Source organism: Chrysochloris asiatica, unplaced genomic scaffold (genome assembly GCF_000296735.1).
Source record: "Chrysochloris asiatica unplaced genomic scaffold, ChrAsi1.0 scaffold00068, whole genome shotgun sequence".
Taxonomy (NCBI): Eukaryota; Metazoa; Chordata; class Mammalia; order Afrosoricida; family Chrysochloridae; genus Chrysochloris; species Chrysochloris asiatica.
In genome coordinates this window covers 10,199,845-10,227,002 of record NW_006408586.1, presented here as the reverse complement: position 1 = coordinate 10,227,002, position 27,158 = coordinate 10,199,845, and the positions used below count along the sequence as shown (strand labels likewise).

General features: G+C 34.4%; 1 protein-coding gene across 1 annotated transcript in view; it reads right to left on the bottom strand.

Annotated features, from left to right (window-relative positions):
• EPHA3 (EPH receptor A3) overlaps positions 1-27,158 on the bottom strand; it is a 542,876-nt gene that overhangs the window by 197,580 nt on the left and 318,138 nt on the right. The window contains exons 4-5 of the mRNA XM_006864655.1: positions 4,102-4,257; positions 3,061-3,396 (exon numbers count right to left, since the gene is read on the bottom strand). Of these exons, the coding sequence (XP_006864717.1) occupies positions 3,061-3,396; positions 4,102-4,257 (492 nt within the window). The remainder of the gene's footprint in view (positions 1-3,060; positions 3,397-4,101; positions 4,258-27,158) is intronic.

The following is a 27,158-nucleotide window of genomic DNA, read 5'->3' as shown; positions in this document are numbered from 1 at the left end:
TTTTTTTTTTTTTTTTTTGCTTAATGGGAGAGGGGTGGGGCAGAGTAACTGATACCATCCTAGCTGAATCTCTGTCTTACCCTGTGATTTGTAACTGAGAGGGCTAAAGCATCAGCCCCATTTATTTTTTACTGTCTAGGCTTGCTCTCAGTTGCCACTTTACCTAGATTCATTCACTGTATATATGTGAAACTATTAGTTTCCTGAGAAATGCATTGTCAGAAAGCCAGAGGAGGATGATAAGATAAGAATATGAGGAGCTTTTGTTTGTTTTTATATGTGCTTGTTTGACTTAAGAGATAATTATAACACAGATTGATGCTCCTGTTTAAAACAAGGTAGTATAAATCAGCTTGAAATGCAGAATTTGGGAAAGCCATTTGCCACATCATTTTAATTTCATAAAATTCCTGTGTTCACTGAATATGAAAATCAATTAATTGTGAGCTACATAGCAGTAGCATTACTCATTTTTCTCCCTCACAGAAGACAGTTAAATATACCTAAGTTTCAATTTTTAAAAATCATTAGTTACAAAGTGTAAATATCATTATCATTAACTGTATCAACGCAAAAGCGTATTATGGTTGGTTTGGCATCTAGTTCTAAGCAGAAGAAATTGCAGATTCAGTAAGCAAGATTTAAATAGTGATTCAGCATACTTCATTTACAAGTCATGTATTTTCCATACTGGACAATTCTGCTGAAAAAGACCTCTTTAAAGTATTAAAGGGAAAAATGTCACTTGGAGGACTAAGGTGTGCCTGACCCAAGTCATGGTATTTTCGATAGTCTCATTTGTTGTTGTCAAGTGCCATTGAGTCGGTGCCAACCCATAGCGACCCTGTATAGAGTTTCCAAGGAGCTACTGGTTGGTTTGAACAGCTAACCTTGTGGTTCAAACTGACCTTGCAGTCCAGTTAATTATCCTGCCATGCCACACCATAGGCAGGCAAAAACTGGAAAATGAATAAGGAAGACAAAAGAAGATTTGACGTATATGAACTATGGTGTTGGTGAAGAATACTGAGTATATATAAGACTATCAGAAGAATGAACAAATGTATTTTGGAATGCACCTTAAAATAGAGGATGGTGAGACTTTATCTCATATACTTTGGACATACTATCAGCAAGGACCAGATCCTAGAGAAGGACATGATGCTTGGTAAAGTGGTGGGTCAACGAACAAGAGGAAGACCTTCATTAAGATGGATTGACAACAGTAGTTGCAAACATGGTCTCACATATACCAGTAATTATGAGGATAGCTCAGTATCAGGCAGTGTTTTATGCTTATTAGGTGGAGTCTTATGGGCTGGAAATGACTTGTTGGCAACTAACAACATCAACAGCAAGGTATTTATAGACCGTGTGCTTGGATAAATTAGCTTTCTTGAGCCAGTCAGTGATAGAAACATGAAAGTTTGTGTGTTTTATGGCTGGTTATTTGATTTCTCTTCTGACTAATGGGATAATTAAATCATAGCTCCTTTCCCTCCACCATATTGTACAAAATGTAATTCCCACTACAGAGTCGGAGTTCCATAAAACAAGCCAAATGCAGATCAGAAACCTTGTTGCCACTCAATCCCTACTTTCTGCTCAGGGGTGAACTCACTTGGGAACTGATATGGTAATCTCTATGTTTAGATATGTGTGTGGCGCTGTGGGATAATGCACTAGACTGCAAAACCATTTGAACTGCAAGGTCGGTGATTCAAGCTCACCAGCTGCTCCTCAGAAACCCTACACAGTGTAGCTATACGTTGGAACTGACTCAAAGGCACTAACAACAATTTTTAGAAAAGACATTGTCAATATGTCATCTTGTCTCTTCTTTTCCCCCATTTTTAGCTCCAAATTCTATTTGTTTATTAAAATTAATGCAATAGTACCTCTGATGTTAATTACTTAGGATATATTCATAATTATCATACCCTGTAGGAAAAAAATATGCACACTAGATATCTATCAGCTTAATTTTGTACAAGCATTATAGTATTACAAAATAAAACTACTTATCATTCATTCATCATTGCTATTAGTATTGAAGAATAATTGTTATATCTCAAAGGCATATCATTTGGAAATATTCATTGTAACTCTCCCTTCCACTTTTTTTTTGTTTGTTTGTTTTTGAGGTAGTGAAGGACTACAACTAAAATCCCATAAGTAATTTTAGACAGCATATTATTTGAAGAAAAAAAAGATCACTGGAAAAAATTATTAAAAAACACATTGAGGACTTTATAGAGAGAATTGAAAGAACAAGATTTATTAAAAGTGAAGAAGAAGAAAATGTATAGATGTAATATGAAGAAAGGTGAGAAGTACTTACATTTTCCATTCTATATTCAAGGGGCTTTATTTTCAATCTGCCCATGTAGGAATTTTTGTTTTTCAATTGGGAAAAAATTACCAGTAAAAAATAAAGTTGGTGAAATAACCTAACAATTCCAATCAGGAACTTTTAAGACCAGAATGCCAACTGTTATCTAGACATCTTTCATTACGCTTCTCCATAAATTTCAAATTTTGAAATTTAAAAATAAAATTACATTTATTAAAAATATTGGTTTTCTTAAGTTTAATTAATTAGGGATTTACAACTGTCAGTTAAAATTCTTATGTTTGTAAAATAACTGAATAACTATATCAAAAAATTTGATATAGTTATAACTAAAAGAAAGATATCCTTAGTTTTAAATATCCTATATAAATCTTTCAAAGCTAAGATTCAATATCTCTTAAGTTCTTAGAAAAATGAAAATATTCCATGGAGTCTCATTACTGCTGACACATAGCTCCCAGCACATTAAGGATTCCAAATTAGTAAGCAACGAACTAGTCTAGTTAAAAAGCCACCTGGCAAACATGGTTTATTCTCATATGAATAATTAAAGTGAATTCTTTAATGTACCATAACTATCCAAAAATTATAGAAAAGAAAATCTTTGTGCTCTTTCAAATATTTATTCTCTTGTTTCCACTATCTCTATCAAAGCCATTAGTGGACTTTGCTATGTCAGGAGCACGAAGTAATCAGAGTGTACTCACCTGCTTGGTTAGTTGTGATGCTGACTGCAGCAAACTGTCTTGGAGGTGAGCTCAGATCTGATACCCCGTTAATGGCATCAATCTCAAAGGTGTAGTTAGTGTGTGCAAGGAGGTCTGTCACTGTCACAGTGGAGTTGGTGAGTCCAAACTGTCGAGGGAGGAAGCGGACATTTGGGCTGCATGGCTCACACTGTTTTACATTCCACCCACATTTTTTACATATGATGTTGAAGGTAACATCTTTCCGGCCTCCTGTGTCTAGGGGCCAACTCCAGTCCAGGATAACCGAGGTTTCGTTTATATTAGAGATAACATTTCTTGGTGCAGATGGAGGTCCTGCAAAGTAGTTCAACAAAGATTAATGAGCCTCACTTCTATTTTCTACTACAAGGGGAAGTAGATAATTTACAATGGTATTGAAAAAGGTAACCATCTTGTCTTTATTATCTACTCTTAATTTGTCCTTAGAGGGCCCATGAGATTATAGGCACATGAATTCAAGAATACTTTCCACCCCAAGATATAGATGGGGGAGTTTGGAGTCAAAGTTGAGGATGCATTAATAAAATCCCACAAAGGACTTTACCACTGAATTTGATGCCCTTGTGAATAGTTATGAAAACTTCAGTATTAGTTTTATAAATCTTAGTCCTTTTTCTCTATAACCTATGACCAATATACAGCAACAGGGAATAGAAATGCAAAAACATAAATCCCATGCTAGAACTTCTCTTATCCTGTCAAATGTAATACAAGGTTAAAAACAAGATACAGTATTTTTTACTTCTTTCTAGGTGTATTGTTGCAGGAAACAACAATTTGCTTTAAAAAAACAAATTCATTTTGTGTGAGAAATGTTGCATTTGTGGTGAAGCAAGCATGGAGACTAAAGCAGAAAAAGCTTTCAATATGCACATGGATACAGGAAGGAAATGGGCCAAATGCTTTAAAAAAAAAAAAGAAGAAAAAAAAAAAGGACAATAACAAGAAAAATCAAAACAAAACCAACATGAAAGCATGGGTTGCAGCAAAACTACTCACGGGTACAAGCCATGGATGGAGGATCTTTGTCTGCTCGGAAGTAATTATTCTCACACCTGCAGTTCATTGAACCATCTTCATGTGTAGAACTGTGAGGTGGGCACTTAGTACACTTCGTGTTACCAGCTGAAGCCTTGTAGAAACCTGGTCGACAAGCTAGAAACAAAATGGTTCTTTTAAAATTCTGTCATAGTTTGGAAGACATATTTTGAAAATACATGAAACAGATCTCAGAGCATTAGAACATGTACTCATTATGAAAAAAAGAAATCCATGTTTTCCTTACAGAATTATAGAAGCAAATAACATGGCCAAGTATAGCTATTTCACATATACATTTGAATTTGCACCAAATGTTAAAGGAAAAAAAAAAAAAAAAAAAACTACTACAAGATTTAGATTATTTTGGCACTAGCATATGATAAAATTCCCAGCTTGTGTTTTCACAGCTTTACTTGGCACTGAATTATTTGTGGAGGAAATAAAGCAAAACCATGTCACCATATAGTCACTGTTATTTCAAACATGATGCAATCTGCATACTAGCATATATTACTAATTGCTCAATGTGTGTACAACCCTTTCTCCTCAATTGTGGGTTTATCTATATTTTAAGACAATTGATACACAATTCTATTAAGCTATGATTTTTTCCTTCCTTGCAAGAGTTACACTTTACCTTCCATAGCAAAGGCCTAAAATAACAACTTAAATGTATTTTCTCATTTATATTTGAAAAACAGAACAATTTTCCTTTAAATTGAGGCAGTTGTGAATTGTTACTAATTGAAGAATCTTACATAATTCTACGTTTTCTAACTTCTGCTTTCTGTAACTGCATATTAGACAATGGTTTAAATACTATATTGCCATTTGATGGCTAAAAGCACCTACATATCAGTCCTTCAGATGACCTTTATAATCATCACTAATGTATTTATGAACATAATGCATGTTATATCCATAATAATATACCTACATATCGAAGTGTCTTGAAACAAAGTAAATATACTGTCAAGAGATCAATGTGAATTGTTTAAACAATAACAATAGTTATCTAGACTTGTCATTGTTAAATGATGTAGAGTAAGTTCCAACTCATGTTGTTGTTGTTGTTAAGTGCCATCCAATAGGTACTGGCTCATAGAGATCCTATGTACAACAGAACGAAATACTGTGGGTCCTGGGCCAGCCTCACAATCGTTGCTACGCTTGAGCCCACTGATGCTGCTACTTTGCCATTATCACTGCTAATGATGGATACAAGCAAAATGGAATTTTTGACAACTTCAATCTTTTCTCCTTGTACGTTATTCATTAGTCTAGTTGTGAGGATTTCTGTTTTCTTTACATTGAGATGCAATCCATACCGAAGGCTGTGCTCTTTGATATTCATCAGTAAATATTTTAAGTCCTCTTCACTTTCCAGCAAGCAAGGCTGTCTCATCTGCATATCACAGGTTTCTCATGAGTCTTCCTCCAATCCTGATGCCATGTTTTTCTTCATATAACTCAGCTTCTTAGATTATTTGCTCAGCATACAGGTTGAATAAGTATGGTGAAAGAATACAACCCTGTCACACACCTTTCTTAATTTTAAAACATTCAGTGTTTCTATGTTCGGTTTGAATATGTGCGTCTTGGTCAATGTACAGATTCCTCATGAGCACAATTAAGTGTTCTGGAATATTCATACTTTGCAATGTTGTCCACAATCGAAAGCCTTTGTGTAGTCAATAAAGTACAGGTAAACATCTTTCTGGTATTGTCTGCTTTCAGCCAAGATCCATCGGACATAAGCAATGGTATCCCTCATTCCACATCCTATCCTGAATCTGGCTTGAACCTCTGGAAGTTCTCTGTCAATGTATGCTTGTAGTCATTTCTGTATTACCTTTAGTAAAATTTTGCTCGTATAGGTTATCAAAGATATTGTCTGCTGATTTCCCCATTCCGTTGGGTCACTTGTCTTTGGAACAGGCAAAAATATGGATCGCTTCCAATCAGTTGGCCAGATAGTTGCCTTCCAAATTTCTTGGCAGAGATGAGTGAGTACTTTCAGTGCCGCCTCACCTTCTTGAAAGACTTCAATTTTTATTCCATCAATTCCGGTGTCTTGTTCTTTGCCTATTCCTTCAATGTAGCTTGGACTTCCTCCTTCAGTACCATTGGCTCTTGATCACATGCTACCTCTTGAAATGGTTGAACATCAACCATTTCCTTTTGATACAGTGACTCTGTATCAAAGATGCAAAAGCATCTTCTTTTGATGCTTTCTGCATCATTCAATAATTTGCCCAGATAATCCTTCAATAATGAAAGTCAAGGCTTGAATTTTTTTCTTCAGTTTCCCCAGCTTGAGAAATGCTGAGTGTGTTCTTCCCTTTCGGATTTCTGACTCCAGTTCTAACTCATAGTGAACCCCTATACAGGGTTCCCAAGGAGCAGCTGGTGAATTTGACCTGCCAACCTTGTGGTTCAAACTGACCTTGTGGTCCCATGCCTTATCCCTCAGTGCCACACAAGGACTCTGTTAAGTCTAAGCAGTTTTGGGTCACAGAGACCTTGTATAGGATTCTGAGGAACAGTTGGTGGGTTTGAAATGCTGACCTTATGATTTACAGTCAAGTGTTGATCCTACAACACCACATCTAGACTTAACTACTTTCTAATTTCCACATAGAATTATTTCTTTAGGATGATTTCACATTATACTGAATAACATTTTTTTGGTGGCACATTGAGTTTTCTTCAAATACATTCTACTACCCTAAGTAAACAGGGGATAGGATTATACATTTTTTAACATTGTCCTTAAATCAGAAATTTTTGCTCTTATTTCATGTCATAGTATCTCAGGGGAGAATGATATAAAGCACATAAACAAAATCTGCATTTAACTTCTGGTTTTAATTTAACACATCTTTTAATAATTTTAAATTTACAAGAGGCCACTCCGGCTTTTAAATAGATTAAATTATTATATGCAACAATGTTCTTTGTTACATTGTTTTCTTAAAAATTTATTAATATTTTATTTGAAACTTTTATGGTTCTTAGAACATTTAGTATACAAGCATTTACTAAATACCCAGTCACTTTTTTGCTAATATAAATGGCTTTACTATGTGAAAGTTTTTAAGAGATACTTTTTTAAAAAATATATTTATATTCTAATGTGTTTGAGGTGAGAGATCACACATCATATTAGATTCCTGTTCAACAATTTACACACAGATTGTTCTGTGACACTGATTATAATCCCCATTTCCACCTTGCTTGCCTCATTTCCATCCATCCAGTTTCCTGCATCTCCATGCCTTCTCATAAAGATTTTGTAAAATGTTGAACATTTGGTCAGGTTTAGTTGGTTGCTACAGGCATGCATTCCTCCTGAGTGTTATTTTTTTTACTAGTCCGATTTATCATTTGGCTGAAAGCTGACTTCTAGGAATAGATTCAGTTCTAGGCTAAAAGGGCATTTTAGGCTGATGTTACCAGGTGCCTCTAGTCTCTGTTAGTCCAGCAAGTTTGGTCTTTGTATAAAGTTGGGTTTGTTCTACATTTTTCCTCCTTTTGAATCAGGACCTTGTACTGTGTCCCTGATCAGAACTATTGGTAATGGTACCAGGCACCACCACATACATAGTCACTTGTTAACTACAACACAGTTTGCTGGGATTACTGACAGCAACAGTCATGAGATCTAGAAATAAAGAATGTGACTCAAACTAATAACTAAATTTTACCTATTATTACTAAATAATATGCTTAGAGATGATTGCAGTAAAACAATAGACATGTATACAACATATATGTAATGAGTAGGCATCAACAAAGTTCATGAAAAAAGCCCATTATCTTTTAATTCCATATTTCCACCAATTCTTTTTTGAAGCTGTCTCATGTGCGTATATATGTGTAGAATATAATAAATATGCATTAGTTTCCTATAGAGTAACTCTTTTGAGGATGGCACAAGACTGGGCAACATCTTATACATAAGGTTCATGTCACCATGAATCAGAGACGTTGTTGTTGGGTGATATCAAGTTGGTTCCAATTCATAGCAACTGTATGCACAACAGAACAAAACACTGCCTGTGCCTTCCTCACAATTTTTGTTATGCTTAAGCCCACTGCCAATCCATCACGTTGTGGGTCTCCCTCGTTTTTTGCTGATTTTCCACTTTACCAGTGGACTGGTACCTCCTGATGATGTATCTGAAGTGTAAGAGACAAAATCTCACCATTCTTGCTTCTAAAGAACAAGTCAGAGCTTCCATGATAGCAACAAACAACAAAAAACTAGTTTCCAACTTTATTAGCCGTGAAAATACAAATGTCCTTAATGCTACCTGATTCCAAAGTACACTTGTAATTAAATTGGGCAATAGATATGTAAGCATATACTGTCACAGCAAAGGCATTCCATTCTGATTGGGAAGTTTTAAGAGACTCTCCAAAATACCATATGAGCAGTTCATGTAATTATATTAGAAGTTAACTAGTAATAAGCATAATTGAATAAATAAATCAATGACTAGCAAACTGTTAAGTTGAGGGATGTGGCATACTGTGATTTACATACCTAATACCCAACCCCTACTCCTTGCTTCCTAATAGGATCTTGAGTTTCCTTAGAAATCTACTCAGTCAAGTATACCCTATCATATTCTATTTCAGGTAGCAATGCATAACCAAAATTATGGTCAAAGAATCAGAAAAGAATGTGAAAGGTGGAATTCTTTGGGGGGGATCTTTATTTTTTAACAAAAGAAATTGAAATAACTCCAATATTATGCCTGTCTTCAATATGGACATAATGGTTGACCTTCCAGCAAATTGTATGTGACAATGAGTGAAAGGTCAAGGGAATCAGAGAGATGTGTGACCTAGGAATCACCTATCACACAATTTCTTATAATGCAGAAATAATACTTATTTGTTCAAGGCACTATGGTCATGTTGTCTTTTACTTGCAACAGACATTCTTAATGACACAATAAGACAAACAGAACATAGCTGTAACATACTAATGAAATAGAATCATAATACCGTGAACCTGCTAAAATAATAAAAGAGCACATTATTCAGTCAGTGTGCTTTACACTGAAAGTACTGAAGTTTAGGAAGTTATGTGATACACAGTTAGGGTCACACTTTGTACCTTCTGACATTTGGTAATTAGCTAAGAGGTTTTAATGATCAATGTATTGACATCAATTTCATTCTAACTATGTGCAGAGTTGAAATCTAAATTCTTTAACAGCATTCTATATTTCTTAGATATCCATATGCTTTCTGAAATGTGTAATTGAGATGGTATCATATATATCATCTCAACTGAAGCTAGTGACATTTCTGTTGATATGATTAAGGCAAGTATTAATATGTTCATCTCACAGTATTCTGCATGGCAACAAAGAAATTCTATAATATAATCTGGACCAGCAAGATATTTTTGTATTTTAATCATAGATAAACTAAATATCAAAAACAAGTTACACTTAAAAAAATATATATATTTTCTATTAATTCCAAACTGTTGCTGTGTGCTGTCAGGTCAGTTCTGTATAGTTTCCTATAGTGGCTGCTGGGTTTGAACTGCTGGCCTTGCAATTATCAGTCCAGTGCTTATCCCACAGCAAAATACCAGGGCTCACAATGATGAATAGTAATCTAAAAGTATAATTTAATTTAAAAAAATGAAACACTTTTGTCATCTCTTTCTTATAATAACAGATCTGAAAATGATAATGCTCTTTGTTTATGTCTTTCTCTTATATTTTCTATTTGGTGTCTAGCATGGATATGGACAGAGTCCTGGTGTGGCATTGTGGGATAAAGCACTGGGCCACAAGGTCAGTTTGAAACACAAGATCAGCAGTTCAAACTCACCAGTTGCTCCTTGGAAACCCTATACAGGGTTGTTATGACTTGGAATCAACTCGATGGCACTAAACAACAATAACAATGGGTATGGGCAGATGCACAAAACTGTTTGTTGTAAGAAGACACTTGAGTTTGTCAGACAAGAATAAGGGGACACCATCATCTGTGAGGAATACAAATAATTGTCCTTTTCTTTCTGCAAGTGTTGTCGCTGTTATTAGGGGCCATCAACTTTGCCCAATCCTGTCCGGGTCTTGGAATCATTGCTAAATTTGAGCTCACTATTGCAGTCTCTGTGTGAATATATCTCATTGAGGACGCTTACCTTTTTTGTTGACACTTTGCTTGATCAAGCAACTGATAACATATCCAAAATATGTGAGAAAGAGTCTTGCCATCCTTGCTTCTAAGGAGTATTCTGGTGTATTTCTTCCAAGACAGGCTTGTTCATTCTTAAGACAATCCATGATATCTTTAACAGTCTTTGCTAAAGCATCAATTCTTCTTCAACCTTCCTATGTATTATCCAGCTTTCATATGCATATGAGGCAATGGAAAACATAATGGCTTGGGTCAGGTCTTCTTCTTCAAAGTAAAGTCTTTATTTTTCAACATTTAAAGAAGTCTTTTGTAGCATATATGCCCAATTCAATAAGTTGTTTCATTTCTCAACTATTCTATTGACATTGATTATGAATCCAAGTAAAAAAAAAACTTCGGCAACTTCAATGTTTTCTCCATTTATGATGATGGTACCCATTGATCCATTTGTGAGGACTGTTATTTTATGTTGAGCTATAATCTATACTGAAGACGTAGTCTTTGATCTTCATCAGTAGTGTTTCAATTCCTGTAGGCTTTCAGTAAGCAAGGTTGTATCATCTGAACATCACAGGCTGTTATAAGATTTCCTCCAATCCTGTTGCCATGTTCTTTTACATATAGTCTAGTTTATAGGACTATTTGTTGAGCATGCAGAGTGAATAAATATGGTGAAAGGATATAACTCTTGTGCACACCTTTCCTGATTTTAAATCCTGTAGTATCCTATTTCTGTTCAAATTACTATCTCTAGGCATCTGAAAAAAAACAAAGAAATAAGCCCACTGCCACTAAGTCAATTCTGACTAACAACAATTAACAAGACTCACAAGGCTGTCAATCTTTACATGAGCAGGAAGGCTAGAATTTCTACCATGCAAAATAAGCATCTCTTCCAGTCAGTTGGCCATATAGTTTTTGAAATTTCTTGGCATAGAAGTGAGTGTCCCCAGCATTGTATCATTTTCTAAAAACATCTCAATTAGCATTCTATCACACCTGGAGTCTTGTTTTTCACTAATGCCTTCAGGGTTACTTGGATTTCTGCCTTCTGCACCATCAGCTCATGATCATGTACTACCTCCTGAAAAGGCTGACCTTTGACCAATTCTTTTTGGCAAGTGATTGTGTATTCCTTTCATCCTCTTTTCATGCTTCCTGTATTGTCTAACATTTTACAACTTAAGGCTTGAATTTTCTCTTCAGTTCTTTCAGTTTGGGAAATGTTAAACATCCTTTTTCATTTTCTAACTCCAGGTGTTTGCAGACTTCATTATAATACTTTATTTTGTCTTCTAATCTACCCTTTGAAAATTTCTGTTCAGCTCTTTTAGTTTATTATTTCTTCTTTTCACTTTAACTAACTCTATGCCAATAGTAATGTTCAGTCTTTTTTGACATTCAGTCTAGCTTTTTCTTTCTTTCTTGTTTTTTAAGTGACCTTTCACTTTCCTCATATATGATGTCCTTGGTGTCATCCAACAATTTATCTGATCTTTGGTCATTAGTTTTCAATGCATCATGTTTATTCTTAAGGTGGTCTCTAAATTCAGGTCGCTTATACTGAGGGTCATACTTTAGCTCTCCAGTACTTGTTTTAATTTTCTTCAACTTCAACTTGAGCTTGCAGATGAGCAATTGACTTTTGGTTTTGCAGTCTGCGTCTAACCTGGTTTTGACTGAAGAACTTAAGCTTCCCCATCATTGTTTTCTACAATTTAGCTAATCTGATTTTGATTGTTCTTATTGGTGTTAAGTGCTATCGAGTCAGGTCCAACTATCATGCTATCTCTGGCAGTTGCTTCTCTCGCCAAGGCCCTGTTTTGCAACCACTGATCTTACTTTTTTGTTTCCAACTTTCACATTCCATTCACCATTTGTTAACACTGTATCTTCATTGCATGTTTGATCAATTTCAGATTTCAGAAGTTTAGTAAAAATCTTCATGCTCTATAAACATTGGCAATAGTGGTTTGTACTTAAATTGGAATGGTCATATTAACTTATCTTTCTTATAAACATATAGATATCACCGTATCACTAATAGTGTTGTACTTCATGATAGATCTTGAAATAATGTTTTTATTAAACTCTTACCAAGATACAGTTCCCAACAACGTCTTCCAATCTCTAGGATATGTTTTCACTTTTTTGATACAGTCTTTTGATGAACAAAAGTATTTAATATTTATGAGGTCTCATTTATCTATTTTGTCTTTTGTTGATTAAACTTTAGGTGTCATATTTATGTTGTTTCTGTTGATTAAGTGCATTGAGTTGGTTCCGACTCATAGCAACCCTGTGACCCTGTATAGAGTTTCCGAGAAGCAGCTGGTAAGTTTGAGCTGTCAATTTTGTGGTTCAAATGACCTTGTTGTCTAGTTCTTATCCTACAACACTACAACTGGACTCTAATAGTTGATCATTAAAAACATTTATAGATTCATCCCAATTTATTCTTATAAACACTTTATGGTGTTAGTTTTCACATTTTGTCTCTCATCTTGAATTTGCTATATAGTACTTTTATATGTTATCTTTCTGAAGATATACTCTGATTTCTCTTTTTCATATCTCAATGTTTCATGGTGTTTTCTACATGTTACAAGAAAAGCAATGTACTAGCAGGAAGACATATGGGTTCTGATCCAGTCAATTAAAAAAAGCTTTTGTCTCAAATAATCACTGACCAACCTCTTCAGGAAATGGTTAGATAGTGAATTTATCTTCCATAAATAATTATGAGATTGAATTTTTAGTAATTACATATCTTTATTTTAGTCACTGAACAATTAAAAAGATGGGAATTATTTCCTCCTTACTTTGCATGACCAACATTTACCACTTTGTTCAGTACAGATCAGCTGATGAGATATTTATTACATGAATGAGCAATTTACAAACAATTGTTTTCTCTAGATTTCAATTTCCCCTTATATCAAATGAATGGTGTTGATTATATTGTCTCAGAAAACATTTCAGGGTACACGATTTAAAGGCTAAGACTGTGTGTCCTTAAGTTTGGATGGCTCCCGTGCTTTCTGATAGGAAAGGAATTTTAAAAAGTAGCAAAGCAGCTTCACTTTCATTATCACTTGAAAAATTAAAAGTAGTTATTGAAATAATAAGAATCACATATGGCAACAAGACAAGGAAATATGGTACTCTTTTTACTTAAAAGTATTTTTTTTTTAATGAAATGAAAGATTTTTACTTTTGCAATGTTTTCCTGTTTGTGGGAAGTACATATTCAAGGGGCACATTGATTTCTTGGTTAAAGAGTTTGAAAGATAAAATGACTGCCAAACAAACAAATATTGTGGTGTTATAAGATAAGCACTAAGGAGCTCTGGTAGCGTAGTGGTTACGTGTCAGGCTACTAACCTTAAAGTTAGCAGTTCAAAACTACCAGCTGTTCCGTGGGAGAAAGATGAAACTTTTAGCTCCCATAAAGATTTACAGTCTTGGAAACCTTATACAGGGTCACTATGAGTTGGAACCGACTCCATGGCACACAACCACTAGGACAAGCACTGGGCCACTAACCACAAAGTTGGTGGTTTAAACTCTCCAGCTGCTCCTTAGAAACCCTAAACAGGGTCATTATGAGTCAGAATCAACTAGAGGGCACTTAACAACAACAAGCAACAATAAGGTAATGATATTATATTTGATTATTCACTTTAGTTTTTTTGCTCACAGGATAGATTGTTTAGAACTTTGGGAATATTATAGCATTATTGTTGTTAAGTGTGGCTGAGTTGATTCCAACCCATAGTGACCCTGTACAGGGATTCCAAAGAGTGGCTGGTGAACTTGAACTCCAACCTTGTGGTTCAAACTGGCTTTGCAGTCTAGCACATTAACCAACAGCACCACATTATAGCATTACATTATAGCATTAATAGTAAAAACATTTTTAAATTTCTTTAAAATGTTAACTGATGTAGTGTTTTTAAATGACAATAGGAAAATGAACAAAATTTTGAAAACACAATTCAAAAAGGAATTCATTTCCCTTCTGAACTGAAATTTTATTAGGTTTGTCTTTGTTAATGTAGCCTTTAACTATCTAGTAAGTGTTGAGAGCATGCTTGCTCACTTATTAGGCAAATCCCAAAACTTAATGACAAATCCCAGGGTATGCCAGGATGGGCCAGTGTGGAACAAATAAGATGAGGACTCTGCCAAATGTTAATTTCCATTGAGAAGCACTAAAAATATGAATAAAATAATACAAGTATGTAAATATAATACCGATTTATAGTGAATGATTAAGAAATATTTTGGATGCCTGCTGATTCCATTTTTATGATGAGGATACACTATATTGGAATTAAGTACTGCAAATCTGTAGTGGAATAAAATAATCAACTGCTAATGCTTGAAAATAGTAAAAAAAAAAAGAAAGAAAACCACTTGAAATGGGGAGTATTATCAACATTACCTACACAATGAATAATAATTAGAGCAGAACTGTAAGATAGAATCTTGGCCTCATTCCCAATGCACATAGCACACTGTCCTCTAAGTTGTAATTGATGGGTTTGAGCTATGCTGATACAGAGAATAGGTAAAGTTACCATAGTGAAAGGAAAACAAATGCACTTGGTAAACCATGGTGGCTACTGTTGAAAGAACTAGACAGCCTTTCAATTCCAAAGTGAATTTTGTCTCCAGTTGACTAATGCGGTTGACTTTTAAAAGAAAGCATGGTCCTAATTAAAGGTTAAAAGGCTCATTTCAATTTGAATTAACTTTAAATTAAAAATATAAAGCTGTTGGTAAATAGGGGTCTTTTCGTATGCAGGCCTTAGCTCCATATACACAGGACTCTATTACCAATTCCAAGCCATAAACACAAACTAATGACCAGAACCAACACTGACTAAACAGATGATTTCCTGGCCTTGCAAATTCCAGGCCTGACAGGGTTTATTTGCCAATACAAGGTCAAAGCAACTGTTTATTCACAAAATGAGCTGTACTCCTCTATCTTACAGGAACTCTATTCTTTGCCATCTGAATAGAGGTACAATGTTTTGAGGCAAGGCCCAGGCATTTCAATACAGTGGCTGCAATGTGCAGAATTTACAAAGTGATCAACTGTTTCCTTCTTCAGTTCCTTCCACTGTTCAATAGAAAAGCTTAAGGCAAAATGCCACCACACCATTAAACACAGCAGAATCAATCACAATCTAGTATGACTCAAATATAGCTTTGTAAAAAGACTTAATTGTGTTTGCTGTTGTTCCATTAGATTTAGCAACACAGGTGTCAGAAACAATGAAATATGTCCAAATTATATTCACCACAGAAAAAATGCTACAACAATTCCTGGCCCCAGAGACATTGTGTTTTGTCAGATTTTTAGATGTGTTCCATTTTTAAGAAAGAAACCTGTATCTTAAGAGTTGTTAGGGTTGTTGTTAAGTGCCCTTCGACTCATAGTTACCATGTATAAGGCTTCTGAGGAGCAGTTGGTGGGTTTGAACTGCCTACATTGTGGTTAGCAGTCCAGTGCTTATTCTACATAACCACCACAACAAAAAAAAGCAGCTCTAGTTAAATGTATTTAATCGTCATTACCAACGTTAAGAGAATAAGTTCCATTGATTAAGTGGATATGTTTATACAAATATGTGTGTCATGAACAGGTAGATGTTAACAAAAAAAGAGAGAGAGAGAGAGTAAGATTAGAATAGAGACAGAAACAGATATAGATAGAATGAGAGCAGGAACAAGAAAAAGAGAGTGAAAATCACATTTGGGGGTGTGATTATGGTAAATGTCATTATGTGCAGGACACAAATATATGCCCAGGACATGCTGAGAAACAACCTAGAGACGATTTCCAAAATAACACCAGCACTTTTTGTTAGACTAGAATAGCATAAAAATGTATTGAATAACTCCAAACTATTTTGAAGAAGGGATTTTGAATGAACTACATATTTTCTATGTCTAATTCTGTCCAAATAGATTAGCATTTAGAAGTAAAATCATAATAAAACAGAAAAACTGGAATTTAAAGATATTACAAATAATTTTTCACAAAATTTTTAAAGTCCACTTAGATCCTCTATAAGGAGCTCTGGTAGGGTAGTGGTTACAAATCTGGTTGCTAACCTCAAGGTCAGCAGTTCAAAACTACCAGCTGGTTCTAAGGAAAAAAGATGAGGCTTTCTGCTCTTGTAAAGATTTACAACCCCAGAAACCCTATAAAGGGTTTCTATGAGTTGGAACCAACTCCATGGCATACCACCTCCACCACCTGTTCTTTCTTAAATTTATTTTAGCAGAATAGAATTGCCATAAGAAAGTATATCTTAGAGTATACAATGTCATGCAGGTAGGAGTATAAGATATATGAAAGTGTTAGTGGTGCAATTTCCAAAGGACCTATTATGTCTAACACAGAAAGAATTAGATCCTATGCATCCTCATATATAGAACTACATATGAACAATGATGCTTATAATACTGGTAAGTTAAAAGCTACATAAGTGCTCTAAATAAGAAACTTGGTTCAATACATTATGCTATATTAATAAGTTTCATAAATAAACTATGATGTTTTTATGTACTTATATGACAGAATTAACATATCACAATACTTTAAAGAAAGATCAGTATAAAATAACGAATGTATAATTCAACAGTGTTATCAGTAGTTGGAAAACATATTCTTGGTGATAGGTGATAGCAGAAATGCTGGAGATGGCATGATATAATTTTGCAAAACCATTGAAAAAGAGAAACCTGGTATTGCACTGTAAGATACACACTGGACTGCAAATCACCAGGTCCATGTTCAAACCCATTAGCTGCTCCTCAAAAGCCACTTACAGGGTTACTATGAGTCATAAATGACTCGACACTGCTTAAAATGAACAAACAACATAGCAAAATACAACTTTTAACAACACAAATCATAAATATACACAGGAATTGATTTGACCACATTTGTGAAAAGAGATGAGTGAGATGCTTTATTCTAACTAGACTCAGACGCTTAATGCCATCTGAGTTTTTCTCTCCAATTTGAATAAAACCAGGAGATGACTATGGTAAACAAAATCAATTAGTGATCTGCAAGTTCAAGTTGAATCTGAAGAAAATTAAAACAAGTCCACTAGAGACAAAATACAACTTTGAGTATATGCCATCTGAATTTAGGGATCTCGAGAATAGATTCAGTCCATTGAACACTAAGGACCAAAGACCAGCCAAGTTGTAGGATGACATCAAGAATTTCATACATGAAAATACCAAAAGCTCATTAAAAAGACAGGAAAGAAAGATAAGACCAAAATGGGTATCAGATAAGACTCTAAATGTTACTCTTGAAGGTAAAATAAGTAATGCAAAAGGAAGAAATGATGAAGTAAAAGAGTGTAATACATTCAAAGGGCAACTCAAGAAGACAAAGTATTTTCAATCACCTCATATGCTTTGGAAAGCTGAACAATGAATAAAGAAGAGAAAAGAAGAACTGATGTCTTTAAATTATGGTGTTGGTAATTAATCTTAAATATACCAGGAACTGCTAGAAGAATTAAGAAATCTATCTTGAAAGAAATATAGCTCAGTTGACCCTTAGATGAGGATGGCCAGATTCACGTCATGTTCTTTGCACATGTTATCAAGAGCTGTCCCTGGGGAATGGTATCATGTTTGTTGAAGTAGAGGGTCAGTGAAAAATAGGAATAACTTCAACAAGATGGATTCACACTGTATATGCAATAATGGACTCAAACGTAGCAATAATTGTGAGGATGGTGCAGAAGGACAGGGCAGTGGTTCCTCCTGCTGTGCCTACGATCACTGACTCAGTTTCCAACAGAAAGGCACAAATCTAAGAAGGACTATGTTGTCATTAATTCCCATCAATTCACTTCCGACCCATAGGGAACTTGTGTTTCCAAAGTGACTATTTGGTTTGAACTGCTGGCCTTGAACTTAGCTTTTCCTATAGCTTCACACCATACACATACACATATGTGTTGTTCTTGCTAAATGTCATGGAGTTGGTTCCAACTCATAATGACACTATAGGATTTTCAAAGCTGTAAATCTTTGTAGGAACAAAAAGCCTCTTCTTTCATCCACACAACAGGTGGTGTGCTCAAACCACAGACCTTGTGGTTGGAGACCAGTGCTTATACTACAGTGCCACAGCACTCCCCATATATACATATAAATCTATATACATATAAACATATAGACATGTACATGAATATGCACATACATATGTATTGTTAATAGCCATCAAATTCCAACACATAGCAATATTATATAGTGTTTCCAAAGAGCAACTGGTAGGTTTAAACTGCTAACCTTGCAGTTCCCAGTCCAGTGCTTATCCTACAGTGCCATACTAGGATCCAGTGCTTATCCTAAAGTGCCATATTATGATTCAAATATGTATGTATAGATATATAGGTATATCATATGTATGTTGTTGTTATGTGCCATGGAGTTGGTTCTGACTCATAGCAATCCTATACAGTGTTTCTGAGGATATATATATATATATAGGTGTGATATATATGTATATGATATATATGTGTGTGTGTGTGTGCTTGAACAGCTGACCTTGTGGTTCAAGCTGACCTTAAGGTCGAGTGCTTATTCTAAGATATGGCACCATACCAGGACTCCAGATAGATAGATAGATAGAGTGATCTATCTAGATAGATCTATCTCTATCTCTGTATCTCTATCTATCTCTCTATCTCTATATCTATATAGAGACAAGATCCCTGATAGTATAGAGGATTATGAGCTGGGCTATTAACTTCAAGGTCAGTAGTTCAAATCTACCAGTCACTTCATGGGCGAAAGATGAGGCTTTCAGCTCCTGTAAAAATGTCAAGCCTTAGAAATTGTATGCAAAGTTGCTATGAGTTGGAATCAACTCCATGGCACACAGTCACCACTACCATATACACACACCCATACATATACACATATATATATATACATGCAGATATATGTAGATAGAGACACACACACCTATATTGTCGTATATGAAGTGTTCTGGTGCAGTTGGATAAGCACTGGCCTGTGAACCATAAAGTCTGCAGTTTAACCTACCAGTTGTTCTGTGGGAGGAAAATGAGGCTTTCTGTTCCACTAAAGATCTGCATACATATGTAACATATGTAACTCAATAGGTTCTGTTTGTTAGACTTAAAACTATCAATGTATCTGTCTAGCTATCTACTTATTTACTGATGGTATAGTGGTTATTAAAGTATTTACCTGCTAACCAAAAGGTCAGCAGTTTGAACCCAGCAGGCACTCTGTGGGAAAAATATGTGGCAGTTGGCTTCTGTATATATTAAGTGTCATTGAGTCAGTTCTGACTCATAGTCACCCTGTATAGAGTTTCTTAAGAGCAACTGGTGAGCTTGAACTGCCAATCTTGCGGTTCAAACCGGCTTTGCAGTCCAGCACATTAACCCACAGTGGCATACTAGGAGTCCTCCATATGGTCTTGGAATAAACTTGAAGGCCATGGAATTTGGGGAGCTATTGTTATTATTACTCATTCTCTGTCTATCATGCCCACACACACATATACACAGCTTTTTAAGGTTTTGCTTCTATTATAGTTCACTTTTTCTTTTGAAATTGTAACACGACCAGGGAGAATTATGTTTAATTGCAAATGTTGCTATCCCCACTAATTTAAATTACACACTTTGATCTCTATGCCCCCACTTGGGAAAATCTGTACAGAAAATAACACAACTTTTAACATTCTGGATTTAATTGAATACCTATCCAATGTGGAAAACTCATAGTAATAATGGAAAATTTAATTTTGTAAAGAGGTAAAGCCAATGCAAAATGTATATAGTCCTTAGCTGTTAATTATTCAATCTCTAGAAAAAGAAGACAACACTCAGGAGCTTAGCAGAAGGATGACTACATTTTATTTTTCATACCATTTCATTTGTATTTTCTTTTAGGATAAATTCATTTAAAATACTGTCAATTTGTATCCTGAGGAACTAACTTGAAACTGTGAAATTTACCATTCAACATTCAATCCTATAAGCTTTACATTCCATCTAAGTTTGAAAATATATTTATATTTATATTTATAGTATATATATATAATAGTTAAAAAGGTCATGGATTTTTAAATAAACAGTTTTTTTTTTCTTTTTAATAAACTTTCCCTTTATGTATTAATTTATTTATGATCACAAATTATTACCAACTAGGAAATTTTACAATATAAAGGTATTTAACATTTGATTTCAGTAATTCAATGACTGAAAATTACTATTTGTAAGACAGAAAAATATAAAATGGGTTTAATGTAATTAGTGTAGTGCATTAGGAGCTCGGCTGCTAATTGTAAGGAAAGTAATTTGAACCTACTAGTAACTCCGTAGTAGAAAGATTGGCTTTCGATCCTGTCAAGATTTACAGCCTCAATAACTCTATACAGGGTCGCTATGAGTTGGAACAGACTTGGTGGCACACAACCATCACCACCACCAGTGTAGTTTTAGAGTATAATTTTTTCATTTATTTTTATATTTATAGTCAACATTTCATCCAAGATAGAAAGAGGATTTCTATTCAGTGTATTCTAAAATTTCACTTCCTAAATTAAGAAAAAATAGATTCAACCATAAAAACATAAAAATCATCATAAATAGATGCTCACATGGATAGAGAGCCTAACCAAAAAACATTAAACCAATTATTTTGGAAATATTAAGGAAGACATCAGTGTTAGTAATTGAGTAGAAACGTATGTTTATATATGTATACGTACTTTTTACATAAAATGAATTCTATCCTCTTCAATAAATGATTCTTTTTCTGCTTGCCATGAAAGCATAGCTTTTCAAACACAAACTTGTCTATGTTCAATTTTTAATTTGTATGTCTATTCTAATTTGCATTTCAAATATAGAAATATTCACTACAATTAAGATGGAAAGAAACCTCTGCAGTATCTGGAACAATGTCATGAGCATGTGCTACAGCGATGTATAGACGCATGTACTGGTTTTGTTGTTGTGAAGGGCTGTGGAGTTGGTTCTCATTCACAGAGACCCAGTAGAGGGTTTCCAAGAAGCAGCTGGTACATTTGAACCACTGGCCCTATGATTAGCATTCTAGTGTTTATCCTACAGTTCCACACCAGAATTATAATATAAAAATCAAACATCCAAGAATTTAAGATGAACTTTGAACATTTTTAAACTTTAAGACTTATACTCCTTAAATTAGTTAATTTCTAAGAAAACGAACAGTTTTTTCTTCACATGTATGATCTGTTATTCTAGAGCTTAACATTCAACTTGGAAGATGAACTAAAATATAAATAGTAAGAATGATACATTTACCTACGTAGATAAGTAAATGAAAGAATTTTTTTTAATGCGATAAAAGTTAGAAAATATTACAGAGAAAACATTAAAATGCATTGTGTATAGTTGTTATTCTTTTTTTAATGTTTTATTGTGAATTATATGATAGTTTACATGAGAGAACTTTAGTTTTACATTCATTCTATCGTATATTGTTTCATTGCCACGGTACCAATCCCCTCCATGCATCATCATTATTCTTGCATCATCATTGTTATTCTTGCAGTATAGTTCAAATAACAAAAATGCGGACACAGTAAGAAGATGTCTGCCAGTCTTGTTCTTTCTATCTAATCATTTCACATAACTTCAGATTCAGCAATCTTCTGTACTAAGTGGTACAACTCTTGAAAGGAGAAACAAAGACAGAGAGAGAAGGTATCTTTTTGTGTATTAAAATAGCCGTGTGTGTGTGTGATTTTCTCTAATTTAAACCATTGACTACATTTTGCAAATACTACTTTAGAATGAAAATTATTGTATATTGCATTCTGTGTGGTAACCTTAAAGAATTATGTTCAATGACCTGAAAAATTCACTCAAGTAACTTGTTTGTCTTTCTTCTACATTCTGCAAATTTCTGGATTAATACTAGAATTAGAAGCCTAGAGAATGAGAGAGATAAGGAAATGAATGGAAAATGATGGCCTCTAACACTGAGTCACATGTTATCCCACCAGTAAATATTTTATTGCCTTTGAAACCTAGCAGTTTTGGTTAGGCTGTTGCATCACTGGCACCAGACTATCCCTAGAGGGAACAGATTTTGCCTGAATGCAACACATTAGTCCTCAAGGTGACATCTTTCCTCTTCAACACTTTAAAAAGGTCTTGTATAACAGATTTGCCTAATGCAATACATCGTTTGATTTCTTGACTGCTGCTTCCATGAGTGTTAATGGTTGATCCAAGAATAATGAAGTTCTTGACAACTTCAATCTTTGCCCTGTTGATAGTTGTTTATAGTCCAGTGGTGAGGATTTTTGTTTTTATTATATTGAGATGTACTCCATACTGAAGGCCACATTTTTCTTCATATAACCCAGCTTCTTGGATTATTTGCTCAGCATACAGGTTGAATAAGTATGGTGAAAGAATACAACCTTGTCGCACACTTTTCTTAATTTTAAACCATTCAGTGTTCCCATGTTCTGTTCGAATAACTATATATTGGTCCGTGTACAGATTCCTCATGAGCACAATTAAATGTTCTGGAATACTCATACTTCACAATGTTGTCCATAGCTTGTCATGATCTACACAATTGAAAGCCTTTGCTTAGTCAATAAAGCACAGGTAAACATCGTTTTGGTATTTTCTGCTTTCAGCCAAAATCCATGAGGTAGTCGAGGCTTAAAGATACTAAGTGCATTGACTGTTAACCCCTCAATTAAATGTTGTAAGCAGATTTCAAATCTAAGCTAAAAAGGCTGCTGAAACTTTTTCTTTGCTGAATAAGACATAGATATTTATATGATTTGAAATCACATTTTCTTTCATTCCTGAAAAAAATTAAGCTATTACATAATCTAGGATTAACAAGGTATCTGTCACCCAAAAAATAGTAGTATCAGTTAACAATGTGAGCTGTAACTATAAAAATATAGACAGGTTTTACAGGCACACAAGGAAATCAATTATCTCATTTTATCACAATACCTGTTAATTCAATAATAGTTTTCCTCAACAGTATCTTAGTGCTATGTCTAGACAGGTGCATGATTCTAATGGAGGAAACGCTAGCCCTTATGAGAAGAAAATACTTTACTGTTGTAGGCTTTCTGGAAAGACATTTGTGGGCTGGATTTCTTTTCAAGGAAATTGGACTGCTCACCATAGAATAAACTGCCCATTTTTCCTACGTTACCAGTTGAAACAAGGAACTTTATTGTATAGAAGAAAAAGCATACCATAAATAGTTTGCAATCCTAAACTAAGAGGACTAACACATTTCCACTTTATATTGTTTTAGCCTGTTGAGCATTAAGAATTCTCAAGTAGCTGAGGGCAATAAAATATTCAAATTTATACAGCATATGTGTGATGGAGAATTTTCACTAAAACACAGCTTTGTATTTGGAGCTCTTCAAAGACTCTGTTGAAGAAGAAATGTTCACAATATAATAAGCATGGGGGGGGGGGGGAAGTTCCCAAAACTTTTGGTAGATTCAGAAAAGATATCTAGAAAAACCTTCAGTATTATCCCCAAACTGTTCTTTAATTACTCTGATTATACTTTTGGCATATACAAGTAACAAATGATTTACAAACCAAAAATTTCTGATTAATTAAGACTTAAAAATAGTTAATCTGATGTTCCTTTAACATAATATACAACACATCAAATCTGCATAATTTTTCCTTCTAAGGAAATTCTAATATCTTTGTTCTTTTCAATTTCCTGATGACATATAATGGGAAGCTGGATTGCAAATAGAGGAATGAAATGTATGTGACTAGCTAAATGCATGCTCAATAATATCGGAAACTATCCAAGCTCAAAATCCAGTACTCATTGCTGACTGCCTTCACATTTCTTCAGTCTGATGCTTCTAGGCCAGCTGAAAATTGCAACTACTTGATATTCATCTTTCCATATACAATGGTGATTTAGTTGGTAATTGATAAATCTTACAAGGTAATAGTCATCAATCTAAAAACTGAACACTGAAGATATAATAATGTTTTCATAAAACACAATTATAAAACATGTTATTTTAAAACTCAAAACCTATCATATTTCTGATGTGGGTCAGGTAAGATAATGGGCACTTTGCAGGTATTTTGTGAATCCTTTATTTCTTAGTATCTACTAGAATTCTTGGTTTACATAAGGCAATCAAAAATTATATATTTAGGGGAAAAAAAGGATGACTTCTCCATCACTCTATTACAATGTCCTATCATTTATTTCTTTGCCCAATTACAAAGTTCAATTAATCATAGACATCGTTGTCTACCTAATTTCCCTATAAATCATCAGTCACAGTCTATGAATCCATCACAAAGCTTTACAATAGAACAATAGAAGATGGATAGTTTTCAAAAGATATTTGTTTCATTAGGTGCTAAATAATTATATATATATATACTAATACTAATCATAAATCATATTTTAAAGACTAGACAATATTCCCACTTCTCCATTATTTCTGACACCAGTTTCCCACATACTATTCTGGTTCTCTCTGTCCCTAATACTAGCTTAGACCTTCCAAGTTATGTGATCATCATCCTTGGGCTAGTTAATTCACTTGAGTGACTATAAACTCATGCAAGATATTGAATTTATGACTGTAAGTTGTTGTTATTGTTAAGTGCAGTCAAGTTGTATCCTATTCATAGTGATCCTGTACAGAGTTTCCAAAAAGCAACTGTGTTTAGCAGTCCAGTGTTTATCCTACAGCATCACACCAGACCTCCTATATTATTATGGTGGTGGTGATAATTATGTGACTTAAGAGTGCATTCTGACTCACAGGCACCTTGTGTAGACTTTCTGAAGCTGTAAACCTTTACTGGAGCAGAAAACCCCATCTTTTGCTCCATAAACAATTCTTCTGAACTTCTGATCATGTATGCTTAATTCAAAATCCTTTACTATAGTTGTTAAGTATTGTGGAGTTGGTTCTGACTCATAGCAACCAATTTATGGGGTTTGGAGGAGCAGCTAGTAAAATTTAACCACTGACCATGAAGTTCAAACTGACCTTGAAGTCCAGTGCATTATCCTGTAATGCTACACCAGGACTCCTTTATTACAGAAGAATATAAATTTGGATCATCAGAAAGAAGTGATGATAGTCTGGGAAGACTTCCAATGTGGAAATGCCATGTTTCGTAGAAAGGTATGTCACTCTACCAGCAAGCAGCTTCCTGAGACTTAATATTTATTCTGTTTTTGGCTTTTTTTTTTTTTTTTTTGTCAGTCCTGCATGATATCGATAGCCATACCACCCTGAATGAACCAGATCTCTTCTGATCTTGGAAGCTAAGCGGGGTCAAGCCTAGGAGGGGAGATCACTTGAGTATATCAGGTGCAGTACATTTAAAACCATCACCCATTTGCCAGTTTGTCTTAATCTGCTTGTGTGTTGCTATGATGCTAGAATCTATGCCACCCAAATTTTAAATACCAGCAGGATTACTCAGAACTTCTGGTGTGGCACTGTAAAATAAGCACTGGACTGCTAAACACAAGGTTGGTGGCTGAAACTACCAGGAGCTCATTGGAAACCCTATACAGGATCACAATGAGTCAAAAGTGACTCAACAGCATTCAATAACAACAACAAGAACAGGATCGTTCATGGTTGACATGCTTCAGCAGAGATTCTAGGCTAAAACAGATGGAAAAAAAGAGGGACAGGCCACTTCTGAATGGTCACTCCCTGAAGCCCTTATGAATTGTAGCAAAACATTGTCTGATATAGTCCCTAAAGATGAGCTCCTCAGGTTGGAAGGCACTCAAAATGTGATGGGGTAATATCTCCTCAAAATAGAGTTTACCTTAAAGTGGATTATGCAAATAAGGATGGAATAAAGATTTCAGGACTTTCATTTGCTGATAGTCAAAACTCAAAATAAGAAGAAGCATCTGCATATATCCATTAATAATCAGAATGTGAAATGTAAGAAGTATGAAGCTAGGAAAATTGGAGGTCATCAAAATGAATAAAAGGCACAATAATTGACATCCTAGGAGTTAGTGAGCTGAAATTGACTGGTAACCACCATTTTGAATCACATGATCATATAATTTACTATGCAATTTAATTTACTATATATTTATTATTTACTATATTATAATTTATATATTATATAAATATAATATATATGTTTACTATATTATAATTTACTATGCAAATCATATAATTTACTCTACTACAAATAGAAGAGTAATGGCATAACATTCATTAACAGAAAGAGCATTTCTAGGTCTATCTTTACGTGCAACGCTGTCTGTGATAAGCTAATATCCATAAGTCTTCAAGAAAGAAGAATTAATGCTAATATTATTTAAATTTACACATAAACTATTAAAAGTCAGTGTTGATTAAATTGAAGATTTCTACCAACATCTTCAATCTGAAATTGATCAAACATGCAATCAAGATGCATTGATTGATGAACTAGAATTTTGTTTATGGAAGCAGTAGCTCAAAATTTGAACCAGAATAGAAGGATTGTTCTTATCAAGGAACAAGCTTGTTTCTTCAGTGTATTGGGTTGATAGGGAAGAGAAATTTAGACAATAGCTGTAAAAAAAATGGAAGTCCAAAAAGGCATGAAGTGGCTGGCTGACAAATTTCAATGAGTGTGCTTAGTGGCAATATGAGGGATCAAGGTAGAATCCACTGAATAGTTTCATTCTTTTCCAGATGGATCTGGTGAAATGGGATTTGGGATGATGATGATAAAATTTTATGACAACTGTGA